The sequence below is a fragment of the Empidonax traillii genome, unplaced genomic scaffold (genome assembly GCF_003031625.1).
Source record: "Empidonax traillii isolate 1590-97213 ecotype Southwest subspecies unplaced genomic scaffold, ASM303162v1 scaffold2:size4533513, whole genome shotgun sequence".
In the NCBI taxonomy this organism is placed as follows: Eukaryota; Metazoa; Chordata; class Aves; order Passeriformes; family Tyrannidae; genus Empidonax; species Empidonax traillii.
This window is the reverse complement of record NW_020955195.1, coordinates 4,181,438-4,195,302: the sequence shown is the minus strand read 5'-3', so window position 1 is coordinate 4,195,302 and position 13,865 is coordinate 4,181,438. Positions and strand designations below refer to the sequence as shown.

At 45.2% G+C, this 13,865-nt stretch overlaps 1 protein-coding gene across 1 annotated transcript in view; it reads right to left on the bottom strand.

Annotated features, from left to right (window-relative positions):
• Positions 1-5,370: 5,370 nt before the first annotated feature.
• The window catches only part of LOC114068003 (metalloprotease TIKI1-like), a 70,499-nt gene continuing 62,004 nt past the window's right edge, over positions 5,371-13,865 (bottom strand). Inside the window, exons 7-8 of the mRNA XM_027903856.1 lie at positions 9,076-9,333; positions 5,371-6,106 (exon numbers count right to left, since the gene is read on the bottom strand). Of these exons, the coding sequence (XP_027759657.1) occupies positions 5,926-6,106; positions 9,076-9,333 (439 nt within the window). The 3' untranslated portion in view covers positions 5,371-5,925. The remainder of the gene's footprint in view (positions 6,107-9,075; positions 9,334-13,865) is intronic.

The following is a 13,865-nucleotide window of genomic DNA, read 5'->3' as shown; positions in this document are numbered from 1 at the left end:
TTAATTAGGCAGATGCTCTTACCTTTCACATAACCACAGCACAAGATATTCTCTAAGCAGAAAGCGAAAAAGACAACTGATTTTTTCTTGTTGGCAACTTGAATTTGTGTCACAGCAAGAATACAGGCCAGGCAACAAAATATATCAAATTAATTCACACCTTAAACCTTCCTTTGCAGAAATCAACCAATTGCTGAAACCAAGAAAGGTAACTATATCCCTGTCTTTGAAAATCCAGATTGGAAGGAAAAAGCAAAGGTGATGCTATAAAGATAGCTAGCATGACAAATGAAGTTATTTGCTCATTTGACCTCCCGATGCAGTGGTAGCCACCAGCACCTTACACTGAGGCAGGTGGAAGCCAATGACCACCTCAAGATCACTATTTTTAGCTTAATTTGAGCTTGTGAGCCATCTCTAGCTTGCTGGAAGCATGGCTGCTGGCTGGCTCCCTAAACAGATACAGGGATAAGTCTCCCCAGGGACAGGGAAAGTTCTGTCAAAAAAAAAAACAAGCTGAGGGATTTTCCCCAGCACCTCATACAGCTATAGTTTGCCAAGCAAGTAATTTCTGCTTTGGTCTGAAGACACCACATGAGCTGCACATGGAATGGGCCTGCTGGAGACTGGTATCTGTACAGCTTGGGCTCTGGGACCTGTAGGGCCATAACAACACATTTTGTAGTCTGAGGAAATAACACCTGTTCCACACCAATTTTTCTCTCAGAAACAAATGACAAGGTATATATCGTGTTCTTCTCCTAGCTGTACACAGTGCTGTGATGTGGAACTTGTGAATATGGTGTTTGACCTGACCAGATTGTTGGACTTCAGCAGACAAGCATTGCCAGTATAATGTGCTGGTGAGAGAATATATTCTAGTCTAGTAGTGAGGCCTGGATAAACACTTGCAAACCACAAGTTGTACCAGTCCGCAGCAGGAGGTGCTGAGTCTGAGCAGAGGGACTAAGTAGGCAGAGGGGCAGAGGTGATAACTTGTGAGTGTCGGGGACCTGTGAGATCACTGTATGGTTCTGGATCTGTTAACTCCATGACATGATGAGTAGGAGAATTGTAAAGCCTGGAACAGTATTCAGGATCTAGGCAGGAGCAGAGCCCTGTATGTGGGTGCTGTTGAGAGCAGCACCTCAGGTGTGTGGCTGGCCACGTCATTGCCCTCTGCCTGCATTTGCCTGTCTGTCTGTCTCCAAGACAGGTGCTCAGCTTTGCTACCAATTAATTCTCAAATGGGAAAGCAGCAGCCACATCCATCAGCCTGGGACTCAGGCCTCTGGACAGACCTCCGGGTCGCTGGGCAAGGTTCCAGCTACCACACAGGGGGAATGCCCAGGACCTGGAGCTGCTAGAGAGGGTGGCCACTTATGGTACTGCTTAAGGGGTGTCTATGCATTTCAAGACCAAATTCTAACTCATTTTTGATACCCCAGTTTGAAGGCTGGCCTCATCATATCAGAGGAGATAAAATTCACTGAAACCTCTTTCATCCTTATTTGCTAGTCCACCACTCATTGGATTGAACTCCAGTTCTTTTGGATATGAGGGGTCATGCAGTAAGAGGTTCCCCAGAGAGGTCTGGCAGGATATGTGCAACAAGGCAAAGGTACTACAAAGACTTCTAATGCACTATGTTTTTCCACATAAAGAACAGACATAAACATGAGGTTCTACAGTACACTTACTCTGAATTAAAAAAAAAAAAAAAATCCAAACGAATGCATCAAGAATGCAGTGGCCAAATTGCAAACATGAAGAAATTTCAAAACAAAATTGAGTTTTTATGAAATTCAAGTGCAGGATATTCCACATAGATCTTGAACACATCACCAGAGGAAGTCACTGAGATTGAACAGATAATAAATTCAGTAAAGAATTGGATATTTAAAGAATATTCAGCTTTTATTACCACATGCCACTGAAATTTTGGAAAGGGTATTTTTGTAATTTTTGGGGGCTGTAAACCAATTATTGTACTGTATTTCATCATTGACATTGTGTTTCCTGGGCAAGTTATTGTGTGTTTGTTCACAGTGGTACACATAAATGTTTCATGGGTTATGAGTTTCCATTCCTGCTGTCTAGGTGATGAACTGCTGAGACAGTGGTTGTCAGTTCTTCTGAAAGCTGCTTTACTTGCCTAATTTCCTTTATAGCTGTTGAGTTCTTGGGCTAACCACAAGAGATGTTTTCAGAATTCTCAGCACAACTGATTTTCCTCAAATTTGAGTCTTACCACAGAAAACAACTCCAACATTACAGCTTTACCTCCCAAGCAGATAATAGACAGCTATACCCACAATAATCAGTAAATAAACAATGAATTCAGCTGAGTGTAGTACTTTTATTCTGTTTAAACTTCCACACATCCAGGCAATCCAAGCATGGAGCTTGAAAAACCTTGAGCAAAATAATAGCCAAGATTCTTGTTGCTCATAGCATTTCTGCTCCAGTACTTTTAATAGCCTTTGTCCATTTTATCCCCTTGAGTGTGAGTTTATATCCTTGAAGCTGTATTGACAAATAATTACCCAGTATGCCACAACAGCAACAGTCCAGCACAAAACTTATATACCTCCCACATGGATCTGAGACCTTCCACCACTGGAAGGTCTCAGCACACTGACTTGCCCACTACCAAATTCTGGGATGGGCCAAGTGGGTTTATACTTATAGCATTCCACTATGTTCAATAAGAAACACATTGCCTGGGATGATTTAAAAAGCCAGGTGGACAATCACAGTAATACCAGGTGTGACTGCATGCAGCTGAGTATCTGTAACAATAAAACTAGAAAAGAGAGGGGCTTATTTAATTCTATTGCTAATTTGAACATGATCAGAATAGCTGATTCCCACCATTTCATTAGAAAGGGCCACCTCCAGAGAAGATATCCCCCTAGTCAACTTCTCAGTAGGTGTTAAGAGGGCACCTGGAGGAGCTGTGGCTTCAAATTCTCTCCAGCAGAGAGCTGAAAAAGGTCTTACCCAATATTTTAACCTCAGAGCTACCTTTCAGCAAAAAGGTATTAGCTTTGCTCCAATTTCATTTGGGACTGAAGAAGCAGTTCCCACACTGAGTGTATACATTTAGATAACTGGTCCACTGATCTTAATGCTGATACTGCCTAAAACCGCACAAACTAATCTAGAGCCAGGGTTGAGGCGGGGAGGGGACAGAGAGGACAATCAGCAATGACTGGTCTGAAAAAAAAGGGAGGGGTTGGAACCACTAGTTTAGTTGACAGGTGTCAGGCCAAGTGCATGAGACCCTCTAAAATATCCTGAAAGAATTTGCTTACTTTGCAGAAAGGCTCCCAGGATGCAGCTTCTGTAGGCACGCAGTCCATCACAGTTTAAGTACATCTGGTTCCCTGACACAGTCAAGCACTGGGAAACAGGCCACAAAATGAGTTACACTACCAGAACTGGGTAATCCATAGGGTAATTTCAGGTCTCTGTAATTCCTGAGCATTTTATAACTACTCTTTCCTCATGCCAACCTACAAAAAAACATTGATGGCTGTTCCACTCAACTCAGTTACCCTCACAGAGATGAAGCTCAGAAGTAACCATGGAGGAACGAACAAAGGCAGAAGGTAGGCTGGGGCTATTTTACACAGCAGTATTTGGCTTGTAATGGAGAAAAGAAATAGAAGCTCTGCCTCAGCTGCTTTCTCCCAGTGCTTCCAGTACACTTTGAACATGTGTCACACTTAATCTGGAATTTCTAAGGACAGAAGGGGGAGAAGCAATACAAATGCATATGTTAGCAAGTACAGGACACACTCTGATGTAAGGTTTTTGGTGGCCCCACTCAGATGCACTGGTAAAATACGCAAGTATGTATGTGAGGGTGATGAGACACAGGAAGAGGTTGCCCAGAGAAGTTGTGGATGCCCCACCCCTGGAAGCATTCAAGGCCAGGTTCGATGGGCCTTTGAGCAACCTGGTCTAGTGCAAGGTTGTCCCAGCAGCAGGGCAGTTGGAAAGAGGTGATCTTTAAAGCACCTTCCAACCCAGACTATCCTATGATTCTATGATTCTATGTGCAGTTTGTCAGGCCTGCAGTGCATTTTTGTAACTAACCTTTACTCCATATGATCTGCTCCTTCAGGTAATATTCAGGTCAAGGAAAACAAGCACCAGACCCATCAGGTCTATGACTAGTGAAAGATCAACCAGAGAGAGAGACCAGAGGGGAGAACACACCACCAGCCCCGACACCCAAAGCCAGAACACATTCAGGACCCTGAGGTCTTGCAGTATTCTGTATGAAAAGGAATATAAAATGAGATGGTGCTGTCTTCTACTCCAGCCCAGATATATTTAATTCCCCACAGTGCTGCTGCTAACTGTGATACTTAGCCTCTCCTTTCTCTGTTCTCCTCAGCAAACTGAGGCTTTGTTCAGGTTCAGCCCTTCTGAAGGTGGACTGAAATTTGAGATCACGAGTTGAAAAGCCTGTTAAGAAAGCTGGAACCTTTGCTCTTCCTCCTCCAATGGGCCATAGAAGCATAAGAAGAAGTACATTTTGTAGGCAACAGAAAAGGTAGCAAAGTATGTGTAAATGCATAGGAAAGAAAACGTATGAGGGTTTGTTGTCTTACTGGGGTGACTGCTATGTTTCCAAATTGCCAAGCTGAATATGTTGGCTCCAAGTCCTCCCATGCATGAATATGAGACCTTCCTGGGCAATGAAGCTCCCCTAAGAGGAGGGAGGGATATGTTGCTCACAAAATGAGTAAGTGTGATCACAAGAGTATGTCCTGTACAAACACAGAAAGCAATTCATCATGATTTCCATGTTTCTTACATTCAACAGTCAGCAACATGTCCATTTCACACAGGCAGCGAAGGACTTGAAAGAATTTGGAAAGTCTGAGCAATGAACTCAGTAGAAAACTTGTAAGGATTTCCTAGAATAAAGTCTAATTGTGTAGAAACGGAAAATTCTTTCTCCCCAAATGTGAATCCAGCTGAACAAAGGACAATATATCTGTGATTTAGAAAGAGAAGGAAAGCCTGCATCTGGTCTTCTCAAATCTCTTCTTGAGAACGTATTTTGGAAGTGTCCAGCATTTGGACACTTGGATTTGTGAAGTTGCCCAGGATTTTTTATTTTTTTTTCTTAAATGTACATTGGTTAGATCATGGTGCTTCTAACACCAAGGTCATGGGTTGGATCCCTGTGTGGGCCATTCATTTAAGGGGTGGGCTCGATGATCCTTGTGGGCCCGTTCCAACACAGAATATTATGTGATTCTGTGATTAGTTTGCACTTACAAGTCTTGTCCAGCCACTGGAGGTTGAGGTGTACCCATCTTACACAGTATCAAACAGACAGCAGAAACATTCTGTTCACAAGTCTTCACTGTTTTATTCTATCGTAGAAAGTGTTGTCATGAACCTTCATATGTAATCTGGAGCCCTAACAGGCAGGAGATAAAAGCATTACCAAGTAGAGACATAAAATACCAACCTCTCTTTCCCAGCTGTGCTCATATGACCAAAATCTATTCTAATAAACAAGTCAGTGGTAAATCTTCTTACAAGGCACTGAAGGTGAAAAAATTGTAATTTAGTTGGGCTCATATAGCTAAACAACAGCTATGTTATAGCAACATTATAATCTCCCCAAATCATTATGGGATAACAGGAAATCATTCTTCTGCAAGAGAAGGATAAATAACACTTTCATTAAAATATCTTCTCCTGTATTGGGTAGGTCAAACCAGTTAACAGTGTTAATCATCCAGACTCAGGAAAAGGAGGCAGTTTAGGAACACCCCAAAGAACGGGTGTCCCACTCAGAGTCTTCTATTTCTTTTTTTCACATGAGTGTTTTGGGTTTTTTTATTTATTGTTATTTTTAAGGCAAGGACCCTGCAACTTGGGTCCCCCTGTGTTTCAATGCAGCATTATCATATGGAAAGTCACAGACAGTAGTGGGAGGAAGAGAGAATGGGAAGGCTGGTGAGCACTGTCGGTGTCTGTGCGCATGTGGCTGGACCGCCCGTGGCCCCGGGGCTGGGATTCAACCGTGATGAAGCCATTGATGATGCGGATCCGGGGAGGGTGGTCGGTGGCACTGCAAGGCAAGAGAAGAACATCAGTCCAGACCCAGCCCAGAACTGCCCACCAGCCACAGAGCGGGAGGTGGGCAGCCTCTGTGCCCCACTGTTAGTCTTCTGGGTTCACGGGGATGGTCTCTTGTGCAAGTTACACACCCACCAGAAGTCTTCGTCTCCTAATGGTAGAGTGCTGTCTTGTCCCTTCCTCACAAGTGTGGGCAGCTCCCATGCCAGCCCACAAGGACGAGGGTGCTACCCAGCTGAACTGTGAAGCAGTCTTGAGGGGTAACAGGGAGGAGAGACTGAGGAGGGTGACAACATCAGGAAAATACCTGCCCCATCTCAGGTCTACCCAGCCTGCCCATTGCTCTTACAGTCAGTCAAGTGGGTAAGATGATCATATTCCTAGTGCCTTTCACATAAGTAGTAAATATATAAGAAAAAAACAAGTATTGCTGCAGAGGAGTGTTGCTGGAGTGAGATACCTGTTCTCAGCTGAGTACATCTTCCTCAGCCGTGCTTCGTGCATCTTAGTGTGGACCAAACTTGTTTTTATACTGTATACTCTATGATCTCTTCCACAGATCATGAATTACAAAGAGATTGCATGACATACTTTAAGGAGAGGAAAAGTCACCCCCAGAAGCACATCCTAGAGTCACTGGGAAAAATCACCACATTCCAGAGTATTTCCCATAGAAGTGAGTGTTCTGATGTGGTGATAAATGAGAGCTGAATGACAGCCCACATGATGCTGAACTCCCATTATGGCAATACGTGACAGAGGAGAGAAATTTGTGTGCTCTAGATTGCTAATGCCAACTGTCCTGAACGGGAGAGAGATTACACACCACAGCAGGCCAAGAATCAAAAGGGCCACAACTGGTGTTGTTCTCCTTGGCAATGGACTGAAAGCAATATTAGATCCCGGAGCTGTAGAACTGATGCACAGCCCAGGGCCTCATGGCACTGTGAGGAATGTGAAGGCAAATTTGGATGAACCTAAAAGCAGCTCCACCTGGCAAATACAAAAGCTGAGTAACTTCTCCTGCACCAGCTGCTGTGCATCATTCTTGTCTTATTTTGGCCCATTAAGCAAAAATGCTTTGGGAAACTGAATGCAATTAGTATCCTTTTTAAAACATTTACTCTCCCTTACCCAAAGGGCTCCCCTGAAGATTTGAACAATAGCTGGAATGAAGACAGCTGGCAGCACATCAAAGAAGTACAGCTGGCAGCTGATGCATACAGGGGCACAAATGAAAGCCATTCTGCCAAGCCCACTACAAGACTGTATTAAAATCCCTTGGGCTGCACCTTTCACATTTTCAGACTGACAGAAGGAATCACAGAATCATTTAAGGTTGGAAAAGACCTTTAAGATCATCGAGTCCAGCTGCAAACCTGAAAGCTGTGAATGCCTTGGCAAAAGGAACCTGTGCCTGAGCACCCCGAGGGATGGTTGGAGCAAGCGCTGAGAGTCCCAGAGAGAAGTGCCCTGCCTGCACACGAGCCGGGCTGAGCCCAGAGGTGCTGGATATCTGCGGGAACAGAAGCGGCTGCTCCACGAGGTGGGGCTGTCAGCTCATCCCACGCCTGCCCTGGAGCCTGGGCAGAGAGAGCGGAGGCAATGCCGGTGTTACAGAAACCCATCACAGGGATGGGCTTTGTGCCCAAGTGACAGCTGCTCTCCCTCGGCGGTGCGGGAGCAGCAATCTCCCAGGCATCGCTCGTCTCTCCCAGTATTGTCATGCAACAGCTCCACGTCCAGACGTTCAAGCTCTCTGCTACTGAGGGCTCACCCTTAAAAATAATCTGTCACCTAGCATCTGGTAAGTTTCTAGCATAAAGGATGGCTTAATTAGTAGGGGAAGAAAGGAAATATTACAAAAGAAAAAAAATAGAGGAAAGTGGCATTTGCTGGTCCCATATTTATGCAGCAGTTTCCTAAGATGCCATTATTAGCTTTGCTTTTACTGCACTAGTGCCTGGCAGTACTTGCAAACCAGTATGTAGCCCTAATGTACCTCCAATTTAATCACAGTAGCACGTCTTCCCATCTTCCCTCATCCTCTGAAGGCACAGAAACTGCAAGTGCACACATATCTCACACTCACTGTCCACTGACTTCCCTGAGCTTTGTGGGAAAAACTGCATGTGAAAACTGAATGTATCACTGTGCAGGCAGGGTGGGAGCTTAAGACAAGTCAGTCCTTAGCATTTCAACTAAACTATCAACAGAAAATCCCCAAACCCAATCACAGTCACCTGGTATCAACTACATTAATAGTAAGTAAATGACATTAGGTTATCTGACAGGAGGAAAAAACTAAGGTATACATTTAGCCACAGGCTCAAGTATAGGTAGTGAGAGAGAAGCTGGGTTTTTTTTGCAGGCTGCTGTGCTACTTGCAGGCAAGTAAGCTCTTCTGGATAAAAACTAAATGCTATGTGTGAACCCTTGCCCCACAAAACACTCAGTTTTTTTTATATTAACTCCATCATCCACTAGGCTGTCATGCTTTTAAGACTGGAAGAATACGGAGACCAGAAATACTGCATGAATATTGTCCAAGTGCAAGGACTACATACGCCAGGTATGACAGTTTCCACGTATGCAGCAGCTCTTGGATAACAGCCCAAAACCATCTACCACTGGACCCACCCTTCTGTGACAGAGAGGACTGCCATACACTCACAACCCCTCAATCCCCAATGCAAAATGATCTAGACAAGGCTTCCTCCTGTTTGATGCCTCCTTTTCCACAAACCTAACCATGGGGGGAAAAAAAACAAAACCCTAAACAGCTATTTTGTCACTAAAATCACAAGCAGTCTTGTGTAAATTTTACAGGCCAGGGAGAAGGTCAGATCCTGTCCTCATGGTGTATCTAGTCCCTGCAGAAATTTGGCAGTCCGAATTAAACAGTCTGATTAAAGTCCAGTTTGCATGACAAACCATCCTCCCTCCCCAGCCCTAAACTACCTTTCTTCGAGGCGAACCCAGAGGTCATTAAACTGTCGCAGTCTGTGTTTCTTCTGCTGCTGCTTCTTCTTCTTCTTTTTGTACTTCCTGTCTACCTTCTCCAGCACATCGATGCTGTCAGGCAGCAGCGGGTGAGGCAGGAACTCTTCCTCCTCCTCCTTCTCCTTCTGGGGGTGCAATGGCAGTGGGAGCTCCTGGGACGTGACATAGGGACTGTGTGATGATGAAAAGGCTAACAAGGTTTTGGGAGATTTTCGGCTGGAAGAAAGAGGGAACACAGACAACATTTGAAAGGGCTTTGAGGCAAAATCCTGGTACAGACACTATCAAGGCACACGTATATAAAATAGGTGTTTCCCCCTGACATATTGGCTGGATGCTCATTTCTCTGCCTTGCATTTCTGCTCCTTCCTTAAGTCAATATTCTGATCAAAATAGTTCTCTTTAACACACACACACACACACACACAAAAAAAAAAGCTTTGGAAAAGAGGCAATCTGGATCTGAGGAAAGAATGCAGTCTGGGTCAGGGTGAAACAACTCCTGGTAATAACTTTGGCTACCTAGGAAGAGACAAAAATGGAATCACCCTCAAAGTCAGAGGAGGTCAAACCACGCTCCTCTAGTCTAGTAGACATCCTCTGATATACTGCAGAACACAGACCAGACTATCCTTTCAGCATTTTCTGCCCAGAGCCAAGTAACTCTGGGGAAGTGGCAGTGAAAAAATGACTAAAGCACGCCAACTGATAAAGCCAGTCCTGGATCAACAGCTCTCACTGGTAAGGTAAGTAACAAGCAAACTGTGGTCATGGCTACAGAAATGCAAAATTACTGTCTTTGAAGGGAGTGGCTCAATATACCATTAATGGTAATGGGAGACCTGGTTGCCCTGGACAAAGAAAAGGCTGAGGTTCTCAACAGCTTCTATGCCTCATTCCTCAACAGGAAGTGCTCCAGCCACACCACTGAAGTCTGGAAAGACTGGGAGAATGAAGACCTGAGCCCATTTTAGGAGAAGATCAGGTTCAAGACCATCTGAGGAACCTGGATGTGCACAAGTTTATGTGAGCTAGTGAGATTCATCTGTTGGTCCTGAGAGAGCTGGCAGATGAAGTTGTTGAGCCACTGTCCAATTTTTGAAAAATTGTGGCAGTCAGGTGAAGCTCCTGAGGACTGGAAAAGGGAAATAAACCTCCCATTTTTAAAAAGTAAAAAGCAGAAGATCAAGTGAACTACAGACCAGTCAGTCTCTCCTCTGTGCCATGCAGGATAGTGGAGCAGATTCTCCTGGAAACTTTGCTAAGACACGTGGAAAACAAAGAGGTGACTGGTAACAGCCAACACAGCTTTACAAAGGGCAAATCGTGCCTGACAGATTTGGTGACCTTTTATGATGGGGCTGCAGCACTGGTGGATAGGGGCAAAGCAACTGGCATCATCTACCTGGACTTGGGTAAAGCGTTTGACTCTGTCCTGCGTGACAACCCTGCCTCCAAATTGGAGAGACATGGATTTGGTGGATGGATGGATCACTCAGTGGATAAAGAACTGGTTGGATGGCTGTACTTGAAGAGTTGTGATGAGTGGTGTCCCTCAGGGGTCAGTGTTGGGACTGGTGCTGTTCAACATCTCTGTCCGTGACTCAGACAGTGGCGTCAAGGGCACCCTCAGCAAGTTCACTGACACACCAAGCTGTGTGGTGCAGTCAACACACTGGAAGGAAGGGATTCCATCCAGAGGGAACTTGACAAGCTTGAGAGGTAGGCCAATACAGACCTCAACAAGGCCAAGTGCAAGGTCCTACACCTGGGTCCCAGCAATCCCAGGTACACCTACAAGTTGGGCCGATAAGGGATGGAGGGCAGCCCTGCGGAGAAGGACTTGGGGGTGATGATTGATGAAAGACTCACCATGAGCCAGGAATGTGCACTGGCAGCCCAGAAAGCCAATGGAATCCTGGGATGCATCAAAAGGAGTGTGGCTAGCAGGTCGAGGGACAGGATTTCCCCCTCTGCTCTGCTCTTGTGAGATCCATCTGGAATGCATGCAGTTCTGGTGTCCCCAATATAAGAAGGAGGTGGAACTGCTGAACCAAGTCCAGAGAGGGCCATGAATTTAATAAGAGGACTGGAGCACTTCTCCTATGGAGACAAGCTGAGAAAATTGGGGCTGTTCAGCCTGGAGAAGAAAAGGTTGCATGGAGACCTCGTAGCAACATTCCAGTACTTGAAGGGGGCCTACAAGGCACTGGAGAGGGACTCTTTGTCAGGAAGTGATAGGACTAGGAGTAATGGGTACAAACTGAAAGAGGGAAAATTTAGGTTAGATATTACGAAGAAATTCTTTACTATGAGGGTGATGAGATACTAGAGCAGGTTACCCAAGGAGATTGTTGATGCCCCACCTTTGTCAGCATTCAAGGTCAGATTGGACAAGGCCTTGAGCAACACTGACCACTGGGAGGTGTCCCTGTGCATGGCAGGGAATCTGGGACTAGATGATCTTTAAGGCCCCTTTCAACCCTTAATGTTCTGTGATTAAGCAATCCTTTCGGCTGCTTAGTCTGCAGTAAGTGAAAACACATTAGTTTTGGGAGCATCAAGTTAATTCTCTTCTCATTTTGTCTATCATGAAGCCAGATGGTACAAAGCAGTGAATAGATATCCTTTACAAAATGTCAGGGACATGTCTGACACATTAGAAACCTGGGCTCAACACGCTATTGTGGCATTGACTTCTCGTGCTGATTTGCAAAAGGGCGTAATGCTGTCCTGCCACTCAGATAAAGCACATCAAGGGACACGAAACAGAGATCTTTAAGGGTTTGAAAGATAAATATGGAGGTCCACATGGAAGGGAGGAAGGCCTTCAGCCTTCCAGCTGACTATTAGAGAGGCAGCATTATCTGGAATTTCAAAGGAGCTCCAGCTCCAGTGAGAGACTGCACTGATACAGTGTGCATGAACAGAGTACCACTCAGATGAGCCCCAAGAAGAAGCTCTAAGGGCTATGGCTACCCAGCTTCCTGCAGAGGTGAGAAACTGAAAAAGCCAAAAATCAGCTCCATCCTGATTACTGAAGCTCTGTTTCTTTATACTTAGAGCAAACAATATCTCATCCATACTCCAAGGCAGGCAGTCTGCAATGTCCTATTCACTCATGGCTTTGCTGGCCCACACTTCTCATTGTCTGGAACAAAGCAATTTGCCCTCTCCTTTATGAGCATCTTGGGTAAACCCACAAGCTCAGTCCACTCTGAGTGCACATACAACCCAACACAAATACCTGACTGATCTTTATGGCTGCTTAAAGAGAACAAATCCAGCAGTCTTCTGTAACAAGATTAAATTGGAGACTGGTTTGGGCTGAAATTCAAAGTGGTAACAGAAAACCTGTGCTGGTTTCAGCTGGGGTAGAATTGAGTTTCTTCATAGTGGCTAGTACAGGGCTATGTATTGGACTTGTGCTGAACAGTGGGTTGATAGAGACGTTTTTGTTGTTGCTGGGTGGGGCTAGCACACAACCAGGGCCTTTCCTGCTTCTCCTGCTGCCACACTGACTGGGAGGTTGGGAGGAGACACAGCTGGGACAGATGACCCAAACTGACCAAAGGGATATTCCAGACCATATAAAATCATGATTAGTGTATAAAGCTGTGGGGAACAAGGAGGAAGAGGGAGATTTGGAGTGATGGTGTTTGTCTTCCTGAGTTACACATGATGGAGCTCTGCTCTCCTAGAGATGGCTGAACAAGTGCCTGCTCCTGGGAAGCAGTGAATTAATTAATTCCTTGTTTTGCTTTGCTTGTGTGTGTGGCTTTTTCTTTCCCCATTAAATTGTCTTTATCTCAAGTCATGAGTTTTCTGGCTTTTGCCCTTCTGATTCTACCCCTAGTCCCACTGGTGGGGGAGTGAGCGAGTTCCTGTGTGGGTTTGGCTGCTGGCTGGGGTTAAACCACAACAAAACCACAGACCCCTGGGAAGAAACCTGGCTTTAATCACTGAAATCTTCTCAGAACTGTGTTCTCTTTTCAGCTTCCAGTGGCATGAAAAAAAGGAGGTCCAGAAGGGACATATTTCAGCATGGTTGCAGTGTTCAAGCTAGCCCATCACTGGGTGCACGTTTATTTGATGGTGGATAAAAAGAGTCCTTCCTGGAGAAGGAGAAATAAAATTGTGGACTGAAACATGAAAGCAAGAGTAGATGGAAAACAAAGATAATTTGTCTTATTTCCTGCAAGGGAAATCACAGACTGATCACGTGGTGAAGTTTATTTGACAGAGACTGATGCAGAATGGGCCTTAGGCTATCAATCTCTTTCAAATCCTTGTGATTGTCACACTGTCACACTGAACTATCACAACCCTTCAGCTCTCCTCCTTAGCTGCCTCACATCACCTGCACTTTTAACTCCACCTTACAGAGTGATCCCCCACTAGCTGTCTTCAGTCACCTCATTTGATCCTCTTGGAGGCCCTCTGCCCACGATTCCCCTTTCCCCATCTTCTCTTCACTGTGTTTGCTCCCTAACTAAGTCACAGCAGGGAGATGAGTGTGCACACCCGCTCCCCTGTACATCGGAGTGCCATGCTGCCTGCAGCCTTCCCTTCCATGGGAACTCATGGCCATATTGTGCTGGAGCTCAGCACTGCTACAGGTACAGGATGACCTGCATCCTGCATGGCCAGCCGTTTGTTGGGATAGATACAGCCTCAGGCCCTATCAATAGACACTCACACACGTAACCTCCTTTGCAACACTTCCTGCAGGCAGTTCTCCCTGGGAC